The sequence below is a fragment of the Phyllobates terribilis genome, unplaced genomic scaffold (genome assembly GCF_046119375.1).
Source record: "Phyllobates terribilis strain yellow unplaced genomic scaffold, ASM4611937v1 Scaffold_2__4_contigs__length_985480577, whole genome shotgun sequence".
NCBI classification, from domain to species: Eukaryota; Metazoa; Chordata; class Amphibia; order Anura; family Dendrobatidae; genus Phyllobates; species Phyllobates terribilis.
The window spans coordinates 166,629,373-166,652,908 of record NW_027362762.1 but is presented as its reverse complement, the minus strand read 5'-3'; the positions used below and the strand labels follow the sequence as shown (position 1 = coordinate 166,652,908).

The following is a 23,536-nucleotide window of genomic DNA, read 5'->3' as shown; positions in this document are numbered from 1 at the left end:
TAGCATATACCAGGATGGGGGACCAGGATGGGGGGATCATAGACCAGGATGGGGGAGCATTTGCCAGGGTGGGAACCAGCATTTGTATTGATACACAACTCAGCTCAGCTGAATCTCTACACAGTAGCTGCAGAGATCAGTGCGAAGAGTGTGTTCTTTTCTCCCCTGCATGATGCTGCCGGTTTATGATTGATCATCCTCATGCAGGGGAAAAATTATATGCCCCCTAAACACCCACTTGAACTTAGCATAAATTAAATTCTAAACTGTACACGCTAATATCTCCACAACAGAGAGGAGGAATTCAAAAATAAAAACTACGGTTTACTTAGCTCAGCAGCCACTATTCCATGATGTGAAAAGTCCTCTTTAATGATGAAGAATCCCTAACTGGATAATATTTACATGAATGTCAATGTTTAAAAAATAACTGCAAAACCTAAATGACACACAAAGACCTGAGAGGAACTTAGAATTACATTTTTATTTACTTTTATAAACACATTTTTGAGACTTCTTAGCAGCTGCCTCTTCATCATTTTTAGTTGGCGTTGATATTCTGAAACAAATAAAAGAATGAGATGCCCAGTAGTAACTAAATGAATATACAAATAAAACTTTCCTATTGTATAACAAGATCTTTTTTTTCCCTCAAAGGATAAAACTGTTTATAAACAGCCACACTTACTATACAAACACATACTGTATATGTTATCGATCCTAGAATGATGGCCTGGAGAAATGTTACAACTATTGGTTATCTTATCAGGACTGCCTGAGAATGAATATTGCCTTGTGCAAAATTGTCCTTTGGTGTCCCCACAACAAGGTTTTTGTTTTACAAATTCAGGGAAAATGCATGGTCTGGAAGCTTTATTTTATATCCCAGGAAAACTGATTTAGGATATGTGCACACAACATCTTTTTCAGGTAGCTCGCCTGGAACCTGCTTGGAAAAACGCTAAAAAAAAAGTCAAAAAGAATGAAAATATGTAGAGCAATGTTAAAATGACTTGCTGTGTTTATAGTCTTTCTTTTTAAACTTATTTTAACCACTTCAGGTTTTGTAAGCCAAGAAGCAACAAAAAGGAGGGACTGGTCTGTTTTTCTGGTGGCCTCCTCTTGGAAGCCGCAACTATGTTATATATAGAAATAGAAAAAAACAAAAATGTTTTCCTTAAGCATCTTACTATAGCAAAAACAACATGAGTGTAACTACAATAGGTGCAGGGGTTGCAATCGCCTAAGGGGCCCCAAAAGTCTCTTTGGCCTATATGAAAAGACCAATACTATTAAACATATGCAATAATTGGGGTCCCCGTTGGAGCTTTTGCATTGGGGCCATTGAGCTTCAAGTTACGCCACTGAAAAAGAATGTGGGTATGCTGGCTTCTATAAACCGTGTGCGCATACCTTTAGACTTGCTTAATACAGTTTTTTTCTGCCGTTTTTGGGGCTTGTGAAAATGCAATAAAATCCTTTTTTTTTTTTACAAATGTGTTTATTTTTTCTGATGGCATTTTCTGTTGTTTTTTATTTCTCTTTAGTGAAATCTACAGGAATAAGAATGAAAAAAAACACACCCATAGCATGCTGTGATGTAAATAAACACTAACGCACAAAATGATATTAACCTCTTCATGACCGGGCCATTTTGCGTTTTCGTTTTATGCTCCCCTTCTTCCTAGAGCCATAACTTTTTTATTTTTCCGTCAATATGGCCATGTGAGGGAATATTTTTTGCGGGATAACTTGTACTTTTGAACGACACCATTGATTTTACCATATCATGTGCTGGAAAATGTGAAAAAAAATTCCAAGTGCGGTGAAATTTCAAAAAAATGCAATTCCACAGTTGTTTTTTTTTTACCATGTTCACTAAATGCTAAAACTGACCTGCCATTATGATTCTCCAGGTCATTTCGAGTTTGTAGATACCGAACATGTATAGGTTGTATAGGTTCTTTTTTTATTTAAGTGTTGAAAAAAATCCAAAGTTTATTAAAAAAAAAAAAAAGAAAAAAAAAGGCACCATTTTCCGAGACCCGTAGCATCTCCACTTTTTGGGATCTGAGGCCGGGTGAGGACTGATGTTTTTATTGATACTATTTTGGGGTAGATCCGATGTTTTGATCGCCCGTTATTGCATTTTATTGCAATGTTGCGGTGACCAAAAAAACGTAATTGTGGCGTGAATTTTTTCTCTTTACGCTGTTTACTGATCTGATTAATTCTATTTATATATTGGTAGATTGGGCGATTCTGAACACGGTGATACCAAATATGTGTAGATTTGATTTTTTTTATTGTTTTATTTTGAATAGGGCAAAAAAGGGAGGGGGGTGATGTTAACTTTTGTATATTTTTTAATAACATTTTTTTTACTTTTTGCATACTTCAATAGTCTTCATGGGAGACTAGAAGCTGTGATTGTCTGATCGCCTCTGCTGCACACATGATCAGATCGCCTGTGTGTAGCAGAATTGCTCACTTGCTATGAACGCCGACCGCTGGGCGGCGCTCATACCAATCTGGCAATGACAACTGCAGGGGTCTCCTGCAGACGCTGGGTTGTCATGCCGACCCATTGGCGACCTGCGATCATGTGACGGGGTCGCCGATGAACTGAGCCAGTGACTCGCTTCCTGTAATCTCAAGTTAAATGCCGCTGTCAGTGATTGCAAATGGCATTTAACTAGTTAACAGCCGCAGATGGATCGCGATTCCACCAGCGGCTGTCAAGGGAGCATGTCTGCTGTATAGATCAGCTGTGATGTGCCCGGAAAGGTGCGGGTTCAGTGCCAAAGCCCACGTCAAAGGGAGGGACCTGATATGTGTCGTATTAATACGGCACAAGTCAGAAAGGGTTTAAACATTTATATTGTGTTTTATAACTGTAATATATGGATGCAGTTTTTAGAACTAAAATCGCTGCAAAAATGCCTGCAAAAACAATACAAAAAATGGCTTTTTTGCAAAAATGTGCGAACTCAGCCTAAAACTTCTCTCTGCTGTATGTTGACAATGTTGTCCGTATATTCTCATAAGGCCCCGGCCCCACTATCAGTATTTGGTCAGTATTTTTTCTCAGGAGTGGGAGCCAAAACCAGGTGAGGAGCAATCAGAGAAAAGGTATAATAGAAACAAGTCACCAATTCTGCATTTATCACCCACTCCTGGTTTTGGCTCCCACTTCTGAGAAAGAATACTGACCAAATACTGATAGTGGCGCTGTGGCCTTAGTCTCAAAAGGCTTTGTCTCACGACTGGGACCCTCCTCTGTACATTATGATGAGGCGAGACCCCCACGCTACTTCTAATTCACCGACTTCACACTATATTCAAATGGTCATGATAAAACATCACTTTTATTATAAATCTCTAAAATCTCAAAAAGTGAAAATAAAAACATATACAACAGGCCAATATATATGTCTGGGAACACCACATGCAAAATATTAGGGGCTCTAGTGACCCTGATCTGTATTATCCCTGCCTTGCCTTGGAGGTTGGCACCCTACACAGTACGCAAATAAGGCCCCCGCTCTTTTGGACACTAAAGCCCCCGTCTCACATAGCGAGATCGCTAGCGAGATCGCTGCTGTGTCACGGTTTTGGTGACGCAACAGCGACCTCACCAGCGATGTCGCTATGTGTGACACTTTGCAACGATCAGGCACCAGCTGTGAGGTCGCTGATCGCTGCAAAGTGTCCTGGACCATTTTTTGGTCGTTGCTCTCCCGCTGGTCAGCACACATCGCTGTGTGTGACCAGCGGGAGCAGCGATCAGGCTGGTAACTATGGTAAACATCGGGTTACTAGGGGCACACGCGCACTTAGTAACCGGTTGTTTATCATGGTTACGAGCCTGCTAAAGTGAGCGGTAACCTCCCGCTCACTGTAGCAGAGTGGTAACCATGATAAACAACGGGTTACTAGGAGCGTGTGTGCCCCTAGTAACCCGATGTTTACCATAGTTACCAGCCTGCTCCTGCTTCAGCAGGCTCGTAACCAGGAGTAGGACATCGTGGAAAGATTCTTTCCACGATGTCGCTGCTCCCCTGATCGTTGGTGAGCCTGCCTGTTTGACAGCTCACCAGCGATGTATTAGCGACGCAGCAACGATCCCTGACAGGTCATATCGTTGTCGGGATCGCTGCAGCGTTGCTAAGTGTGACGGGGCCTTAAGTCTGTTCTCCTGATGAACCTATTTAGGGGAAACGCGTCGAGAATAAGGCATACTCGGGAAAGAGGTTTATCTGTGATTTATCCATGTATTTATTTAGCATAACACACTATTCCTGGGGGAACAAGTGCATTTAATATTGACCTGCAATTAAGCATATTATATCTAAGAACCTTTTGGAGCCATTAGGCCTTTTGCATTAATTGATGAGAACACAGGATACCAATGAAACTTTGTGTTTATTAATTATATGAAAATATGAATTAAATATACACCTGTATATGTGGTTCACCCTGGCAAGTTAATTGGAATAAAAATTTTGTCTGGATGTTAGTACTTTTGACCTGTGATAGGGCCTCATAGGGAAAGCTGTCGTGGAGTGGGGGCGCCGTTTGCCTACTGTGTAGGGTGCCAACCTCCAAGTCAAGGCAATACAGATATTTACCAGTCGGTGTGAAGTCGGTGAATTTGATTAATATTTGTCTTACACTTTTTTTGACTTATACTCAGTGAGTCCCCACTTCACTTCCCAGCTGGGAATAGAGAGCCATGCATGCGAGTGCTTTTTACCATTGATTTCTATGAGATTTTCCATAGCACAACAAGCAAATAGTTTATTTGTATTTAACTCATTGAGACCGTTCACTGCCCAACTAGTACTCTTCTATAGTTTCTGAGTTACATTTAGGGATTTAGGGACCATTTACCTCCAATGCACCTTTGGTGCCCATTTGTTAGTTCTCGCTTGTGCATTTTTTTCGCAGAAGCTTATAAGTGGCAATGAATGACGAGAGGGAAAAACAAGGTGCTGAATGGAAGGACACCAAAGGATCAATAAATGTATATTGTACAAAAAGTGGGCACTGAACAATATGGCATTAAATGGGCAAAGAATAGCAAATGAGCCTATTTGCCATTTATTCTCCTATTGGTGCCAGCCCCTTCAGTGATTAGGTGTACCCATTTTGTTATTGATTTGCTGCCTGCAGTGATTTTTATATGAAAAAAATGTCCACTTTTTTAGCCTGCAGTAAGCTCTCAAGTCCCTGTTCAACTGCAGCAGAGATTCACAGAGGAAGAAGATGGAGAAGAGCCTTTTCTTGATGACCCACGCCCATTCTTACATCATGAGTGGCTTCATGATGTCACTAATCTATGACTAGACAGAGGGGTCCAAGACTGAAGCTGATGCAGGTCCAGTGAGGTGAGCCACTGGTGAGCAAAGAAAGGGTAACTTAGACATGACTGGTGTCCTGTGTGACCACAGAGGTCGCACATAGCTGAGACTAGCCATGCTGATCAGTACACAATGTTGAAATGATTGAAAAACCTGTAGACATTACATAAAGGCTCATACATATGGTAATATGGCTCACTAGTATAGTGCCACTTTCTCCACATACTACTGTATAGGCTTTGTTAGGTGCCTATGTGTGAGGATATCCTCCTCTAGAAGCAATGCTACTCAGGAAGAATACCTCAGTATACATGGTAGGTGGTGGGGCATATGGAATCCAACAAAACAGAACCTTTGTTTGCCTGAGTATCAAATTGGTGGCATATAGGTACAGCAAAGACCCCCTGTACCTGAATTGTAACCCATTATGGCATAGTACAAAAAGCAACGTGTAATACATGAGTTCATAAGGCTTATTGTTACACTGATGAAACCTCCACAAGGCACCGGTGATTCCCAAGCTAGAAATCATAGATTGGATTCCTGAACTAGAAAACTTTTATTGTAAATTGTAGACTTACATCATTGATCCATCCAATGTAGGAAGAAACCCTGGTGAAGACTGTTGGTTTAAGGTAGGCATTGCATCCAAGAGATGACACAAAACTGGTCACACCATGAACTTCATAACCACTACCTATTGGGCAATTGAGGGGTCCGCCAGAATCGCCCTAAAATAACAAAGTGGAGTTTACATGACTCAGATGATTAAAGTGTATACTTTGTAAAATTTTTTGTCATAACTCTGTAGAACATATAGATACTGTATATATTAGTTGAGAGTGTCATCTCCTTACCTTCCAGCAGAATGTGGTTTTGTGGTTTTCCTTTCTCTGCCTGTCTGTGAATAGTCAGAAACCCTTTCATGTACGTGTGAGAGGGGAGAACTATCAGCCTAGTTACCTATATGCTGCTCTACATAAGTATTCACAATCCACAATTGTATATACAGTAACTCATGTATTGGTCAACTGAGCTTCAAGTTACATTTAGTATTAGATACAGGTTGTTGAATTTTTACTACGTTATTGAACACTTATATCACCGATGGAGCAGATACCTTGTTCAGTGTTGTGGAGTGAGTGCCCGCTGCTCCAGGGGACATACTGACACTTTTTTAGAAGATTTTTCCCTGCTGCTAGATAGTGAAACTCAGAAGTGGCAGGGGAAAATCTTTATTCCAGTCTCCTCGCTTGCGCATGTGTAGCACCCCGAGGACTCGGCTGCTACAGGGGTATTGCACCTCGATCCAGAGGTGTGGTATTCCACTCCCGGGTAAGGATGGAGTGTGGAACGGGGCTCAGATAGCTGCATGCACTACACTCACCCCACTTCCGGGGGACAGATCAACGGTACTCCCACCAGATAGATGTGCAGGTACGACAGCGTCTGTCCCTGGCTGGAGTGGGGAGGGGGGAGGAATATCCTAGTGGTGTAGGAGCAGATAGGGGAGGGACTCTGGGCATAGGTAGGAGCCCATTGGTTGCTGGTCACCTGGGCTCGGGTGTCAGAAGGAGGTATATAAGGTAGGCACCATCTTAGATCAGTGTTCAGTCCGGTTGAGTTCAGAGAGGAGGAGAAGAAAAGAGGAGCTCAGCCAGAGAGGGCTGACAGGGAGCTGTGGCTCAGTCTGGGCCCAGCTCCGGAGCCAGGTCTGGAGTGGAGGCCTGAAGCAGAGAGAGGGAGAGAGAGAAGTAAGAGGAAGAAGGAACAGAAACACCAGGAAAGGCCCAGAGACGCAAGAAAAGAGGGAACCCTAAGATCCCACGGAATATCGGGTGAAGGGTTGGCAGAACAGGGTACCGGATCCCAAACTGGTGGAGGCAAATTATCCTTAGCCAGGAACCGGAGGTCGTGGTCAAGTTTTGGTGTGACCCCTCACCACATCCACCAGGAAGGCATACCATATAGGGTCAGGGAAACCGGGAAAGGTTTCACCACCAGAAGGCCCGAGGGAGCCGGACAAAGGTGGGTCCCTGGTGGGGACGGCCAGTAGGAAGCAAGAGAGGGGAGCTCAGGACCACGCTCTGGAACTGCCTGGGAGTTGGCCGAGTCCCGCACCTGGTGGACGCAGCACGGCTCGGGTGGTCCTAACTGTGCACAAGGGACCTGATAAAGAACTGTGAGTAAAGCTGTGAAAACTGCAATTGCACGTCTCAGTGATTCCTCGTCGCACCGGCACCATCCGTGCTGGGACATTCACACCATCTCTCCCAACATCATTCACATCCTCTGCCCTGAGGCCATACCCCTCCCGTTGGGGGTTATACCATCCACGCTGCATATCCATACCACCGGCCTCTGCGGACTGCCCTGCAGCGGCGGCTTCATAGCCGCATTCAACGGGTGGCGTAGTCGGACACTAATACCATCATACCAATAACGCCACTTAGTTTGACACCCTGGGCACGGACCGGGTCACCGCCACGAGGACTACTACCCCTATCGGATCCGGCTCCGGGTATTCCCCGCGTGCGCAACGCTACACAACATGGCCCAGGGGGCGTGTCAACTTTGGCGTAGTCGGCAGGATCTCGTGCCCGCAACCACCGGGTACTGCGTGCCTGAAGAAAAGTTCATATATACCTCAAAAAGAAGTCTCCCGCCAATTCCAGAGGGTCCCCGCCATCGGACGCCATCTCGGGTTGTTTCCCGCCGTTTGCCCGCCATCTGCAGCCTTTGCCCGCCATCCGCGGAGTTTCCCGCCATTGGGAGACGATTCCCGCCATCTGAGACGATTTCCCGCCCTAGCAGAGCGAACGCCATTATGGGCGTGCCAGAGGGTGGCAAGAGACCACCTCCCATCGTGGGCGTGATCCCAGAAGGGCGCCAAAAGCGGGAACCGCCCCCACCAGCAGAGACTGCAATGATAGAAATGTCCATCAGCGTGGGGGGGCTGCCCCTGAGACTGACAGTCGCCAAGTTGCCCCGGGGCCACTCCCAATGGGGGCGGATAGAGAACAAAGTTGAGAAGATGGGTGCGGCCTGGAGGAGTCTGGACAGATCGCACCCGGGGATGGAGGAAGAGACAAGCGGTACCGACCCCGTGGTCCGGGGCCTGCTGCAGGCCGCCACCCCAGAAGGCCTGGTGGAGATCCTGGCACAGCTCCCCAGAGATCGGGAGCATGCACAGACCGCGCTGGAGGCCTTGGCCCGGAAGATGGCCCGAGTACAGCAGGAAGCACTGGCCGAATGGAGAAGGGAGATGGCCCAGCAGGCTGGAACCTGCCAGCAGAGGACGCCACCCGCAACATGGGGCATGTCTGCCCCTGAGGATGGTGCAGGAGGGACGAAGGCCGGAGACGCCGCCGCGGAGTGAGCCGCAGGGATGGAAGCAGGTAATGGGGACGTCATCACCTCGTGCCCAGTAGCCGTAAGCCTGCCCCAGCTCCCCGTCGCAGAGCCCGAAGTCATACTCACCGCGCCCGTTGCCGCACCGCCGCCGCTCCCAACTAGGCCTCAAGCGGCAGGAGCCGCGGTCGCGCCCTCTGTTACGCCACGCCCCTCGACCCTGAGAGCGGCAAAACAGGAAGTGCCACCGGCCTGGTCGCAAGGCCGAGTACCCCCGGGCGCCGCGGTCTCCACAGCGCCCTCTACCTCCACTGTGCCACCGGCCTGGTCGCAAGGCCTGGTGCATCCGGGCGCCGTTGCCCCTCCAGCGCCCTCCTCCCCAAAGGTGCCATACCTGGACCCAAAGAGGATGCCTCCGGCCTGGACGCAAGGCCGAGTACCTCCGGGCACCGCTGCCCCCACAGCGCCCTCGACCTCCACAGTGCTGCCCCTGGGCGAAGATCTCTTCGCGCAGCATACTAGCCCGGACGGGCTGCCCTTCGTGTGGCCACCGGAGTACATCAACCCCCGACTCCGGAGGGAACGGCCCCTGTGTGAGCCTCTGATCCCGGCACCGGCGCCCGCCAAAATTGTCCCGCTCCCGTTGGAGGACGCCCAATTCGCATGGGATCCGACCGGTGAGGACCTCATGGGGTTCACCAAGGAGACCCGGGCGGCCGCAGTCCGGCGTGAGGAGTGCTGCCGTCAACAGCTAGAGGTCTTTGGGAGAGAACGGCGAGAGAGGCGGATCCGCGAGGAACAGCTGCAGGCCCAAAGCGCGGAGCAGAAACGCCAGGCCCGACGAAACCCCCGTACGGCCCACGGTCCCCGCGCCAACGGGACCGTAATAAAGTTTCAACTGGAGAACGGCTGGGGCTTTATCCGGGATCACCGAACCCCCGGCGACGTCTTTGTCACCCGCAGGGATGTCGAGAGCCACCTGCCGGAGGGACACCGCGGACGTGACCTCTACCCGGGTGATGTGGTCGCCTTCACCCGGCATCAGTGTGCTAAAGGACCGTACGCCCTTCACGTACACCGGCTGACTGAGGAGGAGATGCAGTATGAGGAAGACCAAGAGGACCCGGACGGGTCTGAAGACTACCCTCAGGAAGGAGCAGGAGGACATCGTTACTAATGAACGGTAACTGAAACTGTATATAGTTACCCGTAAGGGTACCTGTCATGCTGCTAATTGGAGTATGGTCCCCGTTGGGACTAGTGTGGAACTGTTAAAGAACTGTTTCCTGTGTGCCCCTATCCCTAACCAGGCTGAGGATTGTGAGCAGCCATTTCCTTATTCCCCACTGGCCGAGGACTGAGAGCGGTCAACACCCTGTAAATAGTTGCGCTTCTTAAAGCGCCCCCTACTGGTTTTATAAGGAACTGTTTTTCTACTACGGAATTGGTGACTGTTGCACTTTACCTGGTCACAAGTTGCACCGTGGCCAGAAGATCAAGAATATGTTCTGAAAACGTTGTATGTGAAAATGTCTTATAATAGAAAGTTTATTATGCTGCTAAAACAGTAATGCCAAAATCTTGCATAATGTTTTACAAAAGAGTTCCGGTGGCATTAGCCAGATATTTTATAATGTCATAGGAAAATGTTTTATACCTGTAACGTTCTAGGAGAAGAGTACCTCCCATAAAGGGATGAGTTCATAGTTAATATTTTATATGTGAGTGCACTTAAAAAAAAAAAAAAAAATTTTGTATGTCTAATTGTTTTATTCTATTCCAGCCCGAGGACGTGCTGTGGTTTACCAGGGGGGAATGTAGCACCCCGAGGACTCGGCTGCTACAGGGGTATTGCACCTCGATCCAGAGGTGTGGTATTCCACTCCCGGGTAAGGATGGAGTGTGGAACGGGGCTCAGATAGCTGCATGCACTACACTCACCCCACTTCCGGGGGACAGATCAACGGTACTCCCACCAGATAGATGTGCAGGTACGACAGCGTCTGTCCCTGGCTGGAGTGGGGAGGGGGGAGGAATATCCTAGTGGTGTAGGAGCAGATAGGGGAGGGACTCTGGGCATAGGTAGGAGCCCATTGGTTGCTGGTCACCTGGGCTCGGGTGTCAGAAGGAGGTATATAAGGTAGGCACCATCTTAGATCAGTGTTCAGTCCGGTGGAGTTCAGAGAGGAGGAGAAGAAGAGAGGAGCTCAGCCAGAGAGGGCTGACAGGGAGCTGTGGCTCAGTCTGGGCCCAGCTCCAGAGCCAGGCCTGGAGTGGAGGCCTGAAGCAGAGAGAGGGAGAGAGAGAAGTAAGAGGAAGAAGGAACAGAAACACCAGGAAAGGCCCAGAGACGCAAGAAAAGAGGGAACCCTAAGATCCCACGGAATATCGGGTGAAGGGTTGGCAGAACAGGGTACCGGATCCCAAACTGGTGGAGGCAAATCATCCTTAGCCAGGAACCGGAGGTCGTGGTCAAGTTTTGGTGCGACCCCTCACCACATCCACCAGGAAGGCATACCATATAGGGTCAGGGAAACCGGGAAAGGTTTCACCACCAGAAGGCCCGAGGGAGCCGGACAAAGGTGGGTCCCTGGTGGGGACGGCCAGTAGGAAGGAAGAGAGGGGAGCTCAGGACCACGCTCTGGAACTGCCTGGGAGTTGGCCGAGTCCCGCACCTGGTGGACGCAGCACGGCTCGGGTGGTCCTAACTGTGCACAAGGGACCTGATAAAGAACTGTGAGTAAAGCTGTGAAAACTGCAATTGCACGTCTCAGTGATTCCTCGTCGCACCGGCACCATCCGTGCTGGGACATTCACACCATCTCTCCCAACATCATTCACATCCTCTGCCCTGAGGCCATACCCCTCCCGTTGGGGGTTATACCATCCACGCTGCATATCCATACCACCGGCCTCAGCGGACTGCCCTGCAGCGGCGGCTTCATAGCCGCATTCAACGGGTGGCGTAGTCGGACACTAATACCATCATACCAATAACGCCACTTAGTTTGACACCCTGGGCACAGACCGGGTCACCGCCACGAGGACTACTACCCCTATCGGATCCGGCTCCGGGTATTCCCCGCGCGCACGCGCGCCGCACTACAGCACTGGCCCAGGGGGCGCGTCACATGCGCATCAGTAGCATGCGTGGTGCAGAGTGATCAGTGAGTAGCAGCCGTGCGATCCACAAAATGGCTGCGTGCCTCCATTAAAAAGTAGATACATAAAACAAAGGTTTTTAGATAGATACTGACTGTTTTGACAGTCAGTATCTATCTAAAATAATTCCATAAATATAATTACATTTTTTTATTTTTTAACATAAACAGATTTTTAGTGGTAGATAATCTTTAAATGTAATAAATAGTTTCTGTGTGTTGTGACTTTTTGGTTGAGTTGTCACTTTATGCATGGAGTCATTATGGCAATTTAGATATATTTGTGAAGATTCTTAACATCCCAAGCTTTTTCTTCTGAAAAGAATGTCACTGGTTAACATACTTTCTTAAAGTGGTCTTATCAACTCTTTGAACGAGTTTGTTCTAGTAAATAATTATATTCCCTATATAATAACAATTACCAACAATTTCTCTTAGATCTGTGCATTATATTGTTCCTCTTTTTGAATAAATTGGCACCTGGGTGTTACCAGTTGGGATTGTGTCCCTCCACTCCTCTGTCATTGTCCGATCAGTGCTTATAGGATTTGAAGCAAAAACCCCTCTCTCCAGGGCGATTTTCTGTTTCTGCCCAATCTCCCACCCCCACCCATCTTCCAAGAGTCCTAACGTTTTTACTTTTCTATAGACAAAGCTAATTGAGGACTTGTTTTTTTTGCGGGACGAGTTGTAGTTTTTAATGACGTCATTCATATTTCCATTCAATGTAATGGAAAACAGGATAGAAAAATCCAAGTGCGGTGAAATGGTTGAAATATCTTAATTCTTTTTTTTTTTTGGAGAGGGGATGTACATGTACGTCACATGTCAGGAAGAGGTTAAGTAGGGAAAATAATAACACCCAGTTGTAAACTTATTCTTAAGTTTTGGGGAGAAATAACAGAACCATAGCACAGCATGGAGTTCTGCAGTTGCTCCAGAATTGTTATTTCAAAGTAAATTCATGTCTTCGCTAAAACAGACGTCAAGGTCTGGGTTACCAATTTGTACTCTGAAATATGCATTGAATATGATATGAATATTATATGTACCATAAAACGTTGCCATACATAATAACAGGATAAAATCTTACAAAGCATCCGGAGTGGATTCCATTGCCTCCAGCACACACCATGGTGGTCTTGACTGTTCTCCCCCAGTAGGAGCCGGTAGAGCAAACTTCATATGATACCACAGGCAGAGGGGCCTGCTGAAGAATGGGCGCAACAGATCCATTTGCTGTAATACAAAAATTAAATCCAAGAATTGACTATAAGGCTGACTGCTGTTACCCAAACTGATACACTGTAACAAACTCAGCAGCTGTGTGACCGAAGCCCGGAGGAGTTATGCTGCATACATTTTCATTATGAATAAACACAACCTAGGTACACGTATAGCCCCAGGATAAAAAAATATATATATATATGTGCTATATTAAAAAATATATCATTTTATTTGAAAATTATTAAAAATCATATATATAAAAAACAGGTGTAACCTCCTCAAAAAAGCGGTACATATGTAGTAAAATAGATGAAGTGAAAACAAAAGTGTTTCTCATGACCACTGATGGCTACAAACATTAAATATATATACCATACATTAATATGATGACCATGAATTATGAAGAATGAAGATACACATGGTACTTCCCGTACAGGATAGGTGGAATAAAGTGGATATGAAAAGATTTGCGGCAATATAGAAATAAATATAAAGTGCCAATGCTATTCATAAATTAGGTAGAGGTAAAAAAGCAGAGGACAGCAAGACCATATACTAGATATATAGTGTTTTTTTTATATATTAAATATCAGTGTTGTTGTATGTCCTCTGCATATTGACCCCACTCACAACATTACTATACATAGACAACCAATATGCTGTATTGTCTGTATTCATGGTATGCATTAATTACACTTAGGACTAGTTGTTTAAAATACATTTTCATTATGCAAGTTATATTTGGATAAGACTATACAATCCCATTAACTCTTTATGGCCAATACATCTTAAGCATTGGAGCAAACTTACTGTCAGTTGCGCCCCATCCAGTAACAACGCACGGATGATCATTGGGAAGGATGACACCGTCACCGGGTAGATTGGCAAGCTGGACAACTTTGTTAAGTACAGCTTCAGAGTCCAAACGGAGCACTGCAATATCAAACCTACAAGGAAAATAAGACAGTGATGCTTATGTAGGAGGGTGGGGGGCTGAGAAGACGCCGAGTCAACAAGGGGTTACTGAGTTGTGGTTTTATATGTGTTATGTGATTTATGCTATTTATGTGATAAAAATGCTTGCTGTGTGTAATCCCTATGACCGTTATTGTATGTCGGTTCTCCTATAGGTTCTGCCTAAGGCTAAGGCTAAGTGCGTGGAAAATCTTGGACTTCATTCGGATGACATCTGAGTGCAGTCTGATTTCCACGGACTGACAAAATAGAGAAGATGGAGAAATATTTTTTCTCCATCTTCTCCTTGTCCGAGAGAATCGGATCACACTATGCTGACACTCTGATCAGAGTTTGGTCAGAGCGTCATTTGCATAATTGACCTGATTCTCACACCTAACCCTTATGGGTTGACTACTGATCGATGAAGATTGACATTGTCCATACCCTGCAGCCAGATTATTTGCGTTCCATCTGGAATGGTAGATGACTTTATTCACAGAAATAAACTGCTCAGTACCGTCATTCTGGTACAGACCATGATCCCCAAGACCCACACGAAAAGTTCCTGACCTAGTAGATAAATATGGGTTAAAAACATGGTTTGAAAACTGATTCCAGACACAAAATGGCTTAAAAAGGGATATCTAAAGCAACAAAACTCACCAGTCTACACAATGAGCAGCTGTCAATACCCAGTTAGTACGGATCAGGGTGCCCCCACAGGTGTGGTACCAATAACCACCAGAAAGATACTGCAGACTAACCTTATGAGAAATATATGGATATGGAAAGTCATCACATTATCTAAATATCATACTCTTTAGCATTATAGACAGTTTTAACAATTATGACAAATCTTTTTTTTTTTTTAATTTTTATTGTCACGTTCCAGGAGTCATAACTTTTTTTTGGCAACATAGTCATACGAAGGCTTGTTATTTACGGGATGAGTTGTGTTTGTCAGTGACATCATTTTGAGGTACATTTTATTGTTTTTTAAATTTTGCACTATTTGTTGTGCTGCTTTGTACAATCATGATAACCCCCAAAAAGATAAAATGCAAGCTAAAAAATAATAAAGTCATTTTTATTTGATTAAAAAACAGAAAAGACAAAAATAACACACATAATGGTATTGAAATGTAGCAGGAAAGGTAAAGTACAGAAACAGGGACACCAGGTATATATAAGACTAAGCATAAAAAGTAGCAAAACTCCTCTAGTATAAAAATAACCTTGGTGTATCAAAATGTATAATTATTTAATATTAAAGGAGATATGTCTTACAAATGCATATATGTGCAAATTTTAATCGGTAAGTATAAGTGGTGCCATTTTTACCTTTTTTGTTGTCATATTCTGAGAGCCCTAACTTTTATTTTTTTTCTTTACAGAGCTGTATGAGGAATTATTTTTTGCATAATTACCTGCAGTTGTTAGTGGTACCATTTTGGGACACCTATGAGTTTTTAACCACTTTTTATTTCCTCTTTTATGAAGCGAGATGCGCAAATACAGAAATTATGGCATAGTTTTTCATATTTTTTAGTGGTGGCATCTGTGCAGGATAAATAATAATAAAGTTTTATAGAACAGGTCGTTACTAGTGATGAGCGAGCACTAAAATGCTCGGGTGCTCGTTGCTCGGGTCTAGCAAATTGGAATGCTCGGGTGCTCGACCAGAGCAACGAGCCTAATGTAAGTCTATGTAAAACTCGAGCATTTTTCCGGCGGCCCCCCCTGGAGGTCTGCAGGGGCCTAAAAATTGACCTAATCGATGGGAATAGTGCTCAAATGACATGGGAACAGCATGGGGAAGACTCCTGGAAGCATCTCTGACTCCCAGGTCATTGCTGTGAACAATGTTGTCAGAGTATTACGCCACTTTTACAGGCTCACAATAAAACATACAAAAACAAAACCAAAATGGATTTTCCTAGGAAAAATGTTAAGGAACATCCTTTCCAGGGTAATGACTAGTACAGTCATGGCCAAAAGTTTTGAGAATGACACCAAAATTATATTTTCACATGATCTGCTGGCCTCTGGTTTTTATTAGTGTTTGTCTGATGTTTATATCACATACTGAAATATAATTGCAATCATATTATGAGTACCAATAGGTTATATTGACAGTTAGAATGAGTTAATGCAGCAAGTCAATATTTGCAGTGTTGCCCCTTCTTCTTCAAGACCTCTGTAATTCTCCCTGGCATGCTCTCAATCAACTTTTGGACCAAATCCTGACTGATAGCAGTCCATTCTTGCATAATCAATGCTTGCATTTTGCCAGAATTTGTTGGTTTTTGTTTGTCCACCCGTCTCTTGATGATTGACCACAAGTTCTCAATGGGATTAATATCTGGGGAGTTTCCAGGCCATGGACCCAAAAATCTCTATGTTTTGTTCTATGAGCCATTTAGTTATCACCTTTGCTTTATGGCAAGGTGCTCCATCATGCTGGAAAAGGCATTTTTGGGCGCCAAACTGCTCTTGGATGGTTGGGAGAAGTTGCTCTTGGAGGACATTCTGGTACAATTCTTTATTCATGGCTGTGTTTTTAGGCAAGACTGTGAGTGAGCCGATTCCCTTGGCTGAGAAGCAACCCCACACATGAATGGTTTCAGGATGCTTTACAGTTGGCATGAGACAAGACTGGTGGTAGCGCTCACCTCTTCTTCTCCGAATAAGCTGTTTTCCAGATGTCCCAAACAATCGAAAAGGGGATTCATCAGAGAAAATGACTTTGCCCCAGTCCTCAGCAGTCCATTCCCTGTACCTTTTGCAGAATATCAGTCGGTCCCTGATGTTTTTTCTGGAGAGAAGTGGCTTCTTTGCTGCCCTCCTTGAAACCAGCCCTTGCTCAAAGAGTCTCCGCCTCACAGTGCGTGCAGAAGCACTCACACCAGCCTGCTGCCATTCCTGAGCAAGCTCGGCACTGCTGGTAGTCCGATCCCGCAGCTGAAACAGTTTTAAGATACGGTCCTGGCGCTTGCTGGTCTTTCTTGGGCGCCCTGGAGCCTTTTTGACAACAATGGAAACTCTCTCCTTGAAGTTCTTGATGATGCGATAGATTGTTGACTGAAGTGCAATCTTTGTAGCTGCGATACTCTTCCCTGTTAGGCCATTTTTGTGCAGTGCAATGATGGCTGCACGTGTTTCTTTAGAGATAACCATGGTTAACTGAAGAGAAACAATGATACCAAGAACCAGCCTCCTTTTAAAGTGTCCAGTGGTGTCATTCTTACTTAATCATGACTGATTGATCGCCAGCCCTGTCCTCATCAACACCCACACCTGTGTTAATGGATCAATCACTAAAACGATGTTAGCTGCTCCTTTTAAGGCAGGACTGCAATGATCTTGAAATGTGTTTTGGGGGTTAAAGTTCATTTTCTGGGCAAATATTGACTTTGCAAGTCCAGTAATTGCTGTTAAGCTGATCACTTTTTGACATTCAGGAGTATATGCAAATTGCCATTACAAAAAATGAAGCAGTAAACTTTGAAAAAATTACTATTTGTCTCATTCTCAATACTTTTGGCCATGACTGTATATAAGATAAAATAAATAACCAAAAACAAAAATGCTCCTCAACAACATGGGCTATATTCACACGTAGCGTTTTTGATGCATTTTTGCACTTTTGCATTGCTTTTAACGATGAAAAATACATTTACCGGTAAATGTCATTTTAACATTTTACTACCTTATCTGGCCATGTGGTATGTGAGACATGATCAGAGACATCCTGTTTCATTTTTGAAGGAGGGACTCTGAAAGTCACAAAACCTATTTTTATAGGGCAAGCAGGCGGCCTTACGATTGTTAAAGGGCCAGCAGTCGGCCCTCACTATTGTTAGAGGGCCATCAGTTGACTATGCTTTGTTGTTCTCATTATTAAGGAGCGGGTCTCCTATACTGTTATAGTGTATGCAGTGACTTCAAGGGCTGCCAAAAATTAAGACGCACTCCAAAACCCCTTTGAAAAGACGTAGAGGAGACCCTCTGAAAACAAAATGTTCCCATTATAAAGGAATGAGTCTCCTATACTGGTATTGCATATGCAGTGAGTGGCAGAGCTGCCAAAAATTTGAACACACTCCAATACCCCTTTGAAGAGACAAAGAGGAGGGCCTCAGTAACAAAATGTTTCCATTATAAAGGAGCGGTTCTGCTATATAGTTATTGCGTATGCAGTGACTACAACGGCTGCCTAAATTTTGGACCCATCCCAATACCCCTTTGAAGACACATAGAGGAGGGCCTCAGTAACAAAATGTTCCCATTATACAGGAGCGGTTCTGCTATACAGTTATTGCTTATGCAGTGACTGCAACGGCTGCCTAAATTTAGGAAAAACCCCAATACCAATTTAAAAACACATAGAGCAGGGCCTCAGTAACAAAATGTTCCCATTATAAAGGAGCTGGTCTCCTATACTGGTATTGCATATGCAGTGACTGCAGGGGCTACCAAAAATTAGGACGCACTCCAATACTCCTTTGAAGAGTCATAGAGGAGGACCTCAGTAAAAAAAAAATGTTCCCGTTATAAAGGAGCGGGTCTCCTATACTGGTATTGCGTATGCAGTGACTGCAAGGGCTGCCAAAAATTTGGACACATCCCAATACCTCTTTGAAGAGACATAAAAGGAGGGTCTCAGTAAAAAAAAATGTTCCCATAATTAGGAAACGTGTCTCCTATAGTGTTATTGTCTATGCAGTGAATAGAAGGGCTGCCAAAAATTTGGACGCATCCTGATACCCCTTTGAAGAGACGTAGAAGAGGACCTTAGTAAAAAAAAATGTTCCCATTATAAAGGAGTGGGTGTCCTATAGTGGTAATGCCCATGCAGTGAATGCAAGGGTTGCCAAAAAATTGGACGCACTCCAATACCCTTTTGAAGTGATGTAGAGGAGATCCTCATTCAAAAAATTGTCACCATTGTTAAGGAGTGGCTCTCCTATAATAGTAATGCCCATGCACTAAGTGTATGGGCTGGAAAACATTTACCCCGGGGGCAGGGCCGGCTACAGGTTTTCCTGGGTCCCGGGCGAAAGCGTCTCAGTGGGCCCCTTTAACACATACCACCAATCATGATGCACAGATACGGCAGAGAAATATAGGTAAACAAAACATGGCCCAGGCTGCCCCCTCTTCCTTTACATATGCAGACATGCACACACACACAGTAGGCAGACATGCACACACACACAGTACGCAGACATGCACACACACACACGGTACGCAGACATGCACACATGGTACGCAGACATGCACACACACACGGTACGCAGACATGCACACACAGGCAGGCATGCACACACACACAGTACGCAGACATGCGCACACATACACACATGTATATGGTACACAGATATGCACACATAGAATACACAGACCCGCACATACACAAACATACAGACATAAATACATATTTGAACACAAATTCTTAAAAACACATATAAAACAGACATAAATATATATACATAGTCATAACACTGACATACACAGATATTCACATCATACATGCACCTGAACCATCTGGGGGCCCACTCGCCGTCGTGTCATTACTACCAGACACAGCCGCACAGCGCACTGCGCGCGACCTTGTCTGGTGAAGTGCCGGCAATCAAGCAGCGCTAGAGTTCCTGTACTGCTGGGAGAGCGGCCCGGGCCCCGACGGTCAGTGGGCCCCCCTGATGGTCCAGGGCCCCGGCACTTTCCCAGGTGCGCCGGGTGCTGATGCCGGCACTGCCCTAGGGGGTATACATGAACATGCTGTATATCATACAGAATGTTAGTGGTAGGCCTCTAAAAAAATTCCCTATGGGTATCATAAACACCCTTAAAAAAATTACATGGGTGTTGCATCATGGTCATCCTGGTGATAAGGTGGTGGAGGATGAGGAGAAGGAGGAGGACAACAGAAAATAGACCAAATCAGGAAGCGTATACCCATGTCTAGGTGTGAAGAAGTGCATGGGAATAGACCTCTAAAAAAAAAGACACTGGATTTCAGTTTATGTTCCGCTGCTATCATTCAGTGGTGTTGAGAAGTCTGGCCCAATCCAGCCCTTGTTTATTTTTAAGAGTCAGCCTGTCAGCATTTTCAGCTGACAGGCGGATGCAACTGTCAGTTATAATGCCGCTGGTGGCACTAAAAACAAGCTCTGACAAAACTATTATTGACAGGGACCACGTGTGAATAGCTTCACTGCCACACTGCTGCCAAACTGTAAATGAAGGAAATTATTTTGCACTGTCCCTACAAATTGCTGGATTTGTACTGCAGTAATATGTGATACGTCTGACGGATGCCCACGGATTTAAATACCGGCCTTGTAGTTTACTATTATTGGCAGCGACCACATGTGAATAGCTTCACCAACACACTTTTGCTAAACTTTAAATGGAGTAGAATATTTTACACGTTCCCTATAAATTTCTGCATTTATACAGCAGTAATATGGGTTCACGTCTGATGATGGAAAAGATCTGGCTGTATTTTGCAATGCTAACATGCAAATGGAGCAGTAAAATGTTGGACTATTGCTTTTTAAGAAAATAATCAGGATTAAGAGCAAAAAAAATAAATAAGCCCTGATATCTAGTCCAATCACTATCTGTAACAGGCAGCAGTAGCAGCACCAGACAGAACGTGCAATGGACCCTATTGTGCTGTATAGTGTCCTGCTATCACCACTGAATGTATGCTGATGGATTAGTCCTCAGAAGGACTGTTAGTTCACATGGATATGTATCTTGCTGTGGAATACCTATATCTAACTATTGCACTGCCAATTCTGTCCCTCACACAGCAGCAGCTCTCCCTACTCTGCCTGTTTCCGGGGTACAATGTGACGAGCATAGGGTCACCAGGTCTTATATAGACCCGATGACGCTATGCGGCCAGCCAATCACTGTAATGCCACAAGCAAGATGGCTACAGCATTACAGTGAGTGGCAGACAATCCCTGCATGTTCATTGGCTCTCTAAAGAGCGCCAAACATGCAGGGTGGGGACCCGAGCTCCCGCCCATGCATCCGGGAAATACTTGCTCAGCATCTCGAGCAGTGAGATGCTCAGGCGAGTACCGAGTACACTAGTACACTAGTTGTTACGAATGCAGCAATGCTAAATATGTATCTTTTTATTAGTGTTTGTTTTTTCTCAATAAAAACATTTTTTATTACTAAAATTGGTATTTTTTTATATTCTTACATTTTTTTCACATTTAAAAATATTATTTTTTTTACCGTGCTTACTAGTTCCAAAAATGAGGCCTTAAACATGCGATCTTTTGGTCACATTCGGTCACAGTCCATATGATATCTTAATTCTGATCTTTTTTTCGACAGATAGCCTAACACAACCTACTTCCATTGGGTTATTATTATTATATATTATACTTGCTTATATAGCGCCATTATATTCCACAGCACTTTACAGACATTACTGTTCTCATTGGGACTCATGATATAAATGCCTATCAGTATGTCAGAAAGATCTTCTACGTTATAATGTAATACCTTCTACGTTATAACCTTAAATTCAGTGATAGACTAGATACTTACCTGCCAAGGCCAACTGTTTTTGACAGCATCCGTTCCTCCTACCACACGTCCATTTTGGTCTGCAAAGTCTTTTTGACATTGACCTAAGGAGAAAATAGAGAATTTCTACATTTACTTTTGACTAAACTTAAATATTCTATCAATGAGAAATAACTGACTTAAGTCAATTCCAGGACTATGCAGGCTTCAATGTATATTTTCTATGAAATTTCCACTATATATTGTGATCAATGATGTGAAGCAATTAGATGCTGCTTCACTGTTGACAACAGAAATAGTACTAAATAGAAAAGATAGGACATATGCACTGCAAGATGGTTTGACATTGCAGTGCACACGTGCATTTTTGGCAGGGTTTTTGGCCTTTTTTTCAAGGGTGTTTTGGGCAGAATCCATCCGGTAAGGACGTCTAGTGCACATACTCTTAAGAATGATCAGAAGTGGGAACAAGATCAAGAATGGGCTCAGTAAATATTTACTAGGCATGACAAACTTTGTAGCCGTCATAAACACCTGTACAATAAAAGCCAGATTCCCACCTAAATTAATTTGCTAAAAATGAAGTATTATGGCAGACATATAGGAATGCTAAATACTACTGTTGCCCCTTATATCAATGACCATGAGCCACACTAGTGGCAAGGGATGTGCCACCTGATACCTTGTGTAGCATGCAGTCTTGTGTCCACAGTGAACAGTGCCACTCATTGTTCAGACTGGCATTGTGCTGAGGGCACTGGCGGCAGAAGTCAAGCGTTGCCTTTCCCAGCATGTAAGACAGGAATTACTAATTATCTATGTAAAGTCCATAACACCTATAAATAGCCATTCATAAGTGCTACAAAGCAGCCTGGATAAAACCTATCTATAACAGCACCTTGAGGATTTGTTAAGAAGCCTAACTGTATCTGCTCTGTATGTTTCCACAAAAGAAATCTTACCGAGGAGGACAAGAGAAGCTAATAACAGTAGACGAAACATTTTGCGGCTTGTATCTGTAAAATGCTCTATGGCATAGGAGAGCCTGTATTTATAAGGTGGTAGTTCCATATTATGACTAATGAGAACATTTGCAGGTGTCCCTAAAAGTATATTTGCTCTTTCACTGTTACTTTTTTTAGATCATCTCACAAACATTGACATACAGATGAAAAATATTAGGAACAGTATAAATAGAAGCAGTGAGAAATGACTGTACACATAGCTGCCATATTAAACTTGTGCTACCTACGTTGGCAGATAATTTGGTCTAAAGGACTAAGACCTCGATTTGTACCCTGTATTAAGAAAATCAATACAAGATTCTCATGTTTTGGTATAATACCCCAGAACACTTAAATAAAATGTATCCCCAAATTACAAATGTCTGCTTGCGCTATGGGTCCACAGTTGCTACTTTATCTTCTGGTCATGTGCGAATTTAGCTCCATTCTGGGAAATAGTCAAGTTCTTGATACAGGTTGTGTTATTTACACAGGTTCCCCTGGACCCATTTGTCTGTCTTCTTAACATTTCTCCTAGAAAGATGGGCAAAAACGTCTTTAAACTAATTTTGCACTTGTTAAGACAGCCAAATGTCTGATAGTCTGCCTCTGGAAGCAGGTTTCTCCTCCTTCCCAGCAAGAATACCTTGGACGAATTTGTGATATTCACCATATGGAACATCTGACTGCCACACTAAATGCTAAGGTTGACTCATTCGAGACAATTTGGGACCCATCAGATTAATTCTGGGCCAAACAGAATATTTGGATCCTCCTTCCATACTCCGCCTGCCCCTGACTTTCCCTTTTGTCCAAATCATTTGTCATCAATGTTGTTTGTAGTTTGTTGATGCTTTAATTTTAAAGTGTATTAATTGTTTCTTAGCTTAAAATTTAACAGAAGCCTGAACAA

General features: G+C 44.3%; 1 protein-coding gene across 1 annotated transcript; it reads right to left on the bottom strand.

Moving 5' to 3' along the window:
* Window positions 1-465: 465 nt before the first annotated feature.
* Window positions 466-22,660, bottom strand: CELA1 (chymotrypsin like elastase 1). Its single transcript, XM_073670093.1, has 8 exons — window positions 22,582-22,660; window positions 21,641-21,723; window positions 14,723-14,823; window positions 14,504-14,629; window positions 13,913-14,049; window positions 12,969-13,114; window positions 5,945-6,094; window positions 466-559 (listed from the first exon to the last, which is right to left on the bottom strand). The coding sequence occupies exons 1-8, from the start codon at window positions 22,619-22,621 to the stop codon at window positions 542-544; spliced, it is 801 nt and encodes a 266-aa protein (XP_073526194.1). The 5' UTR covers window positions 22,622-22,660; the 3' UTR covers window positions 466-541.
* Between the last annotated feature and the right edge of the window lie 876 nt (window positions 22,661-23,536).

Coding starts and splice junctions, on each gene's coding strand:
- CELA1 (XM_073670093.1), bottom strand. CDS start 22,621: ATGTTTCGTCTACTGTTATTAGCTTCTCTTGTCCTCCTCG. Junction 14,050..14,503: donor GCAAATAATCTGGCTGCAGG/GTATGGACAATG, acceptor TTTTCCTTGTAG/GTTTGATATTGCAGTGCTCC. Junction 13,115..13,912: donor TGGATGGGGCGCAACTGACA/GTAAGTTTGCTC, acceptor TTTGTATTACAG/CAAATGGATCTGTTGCGCCC.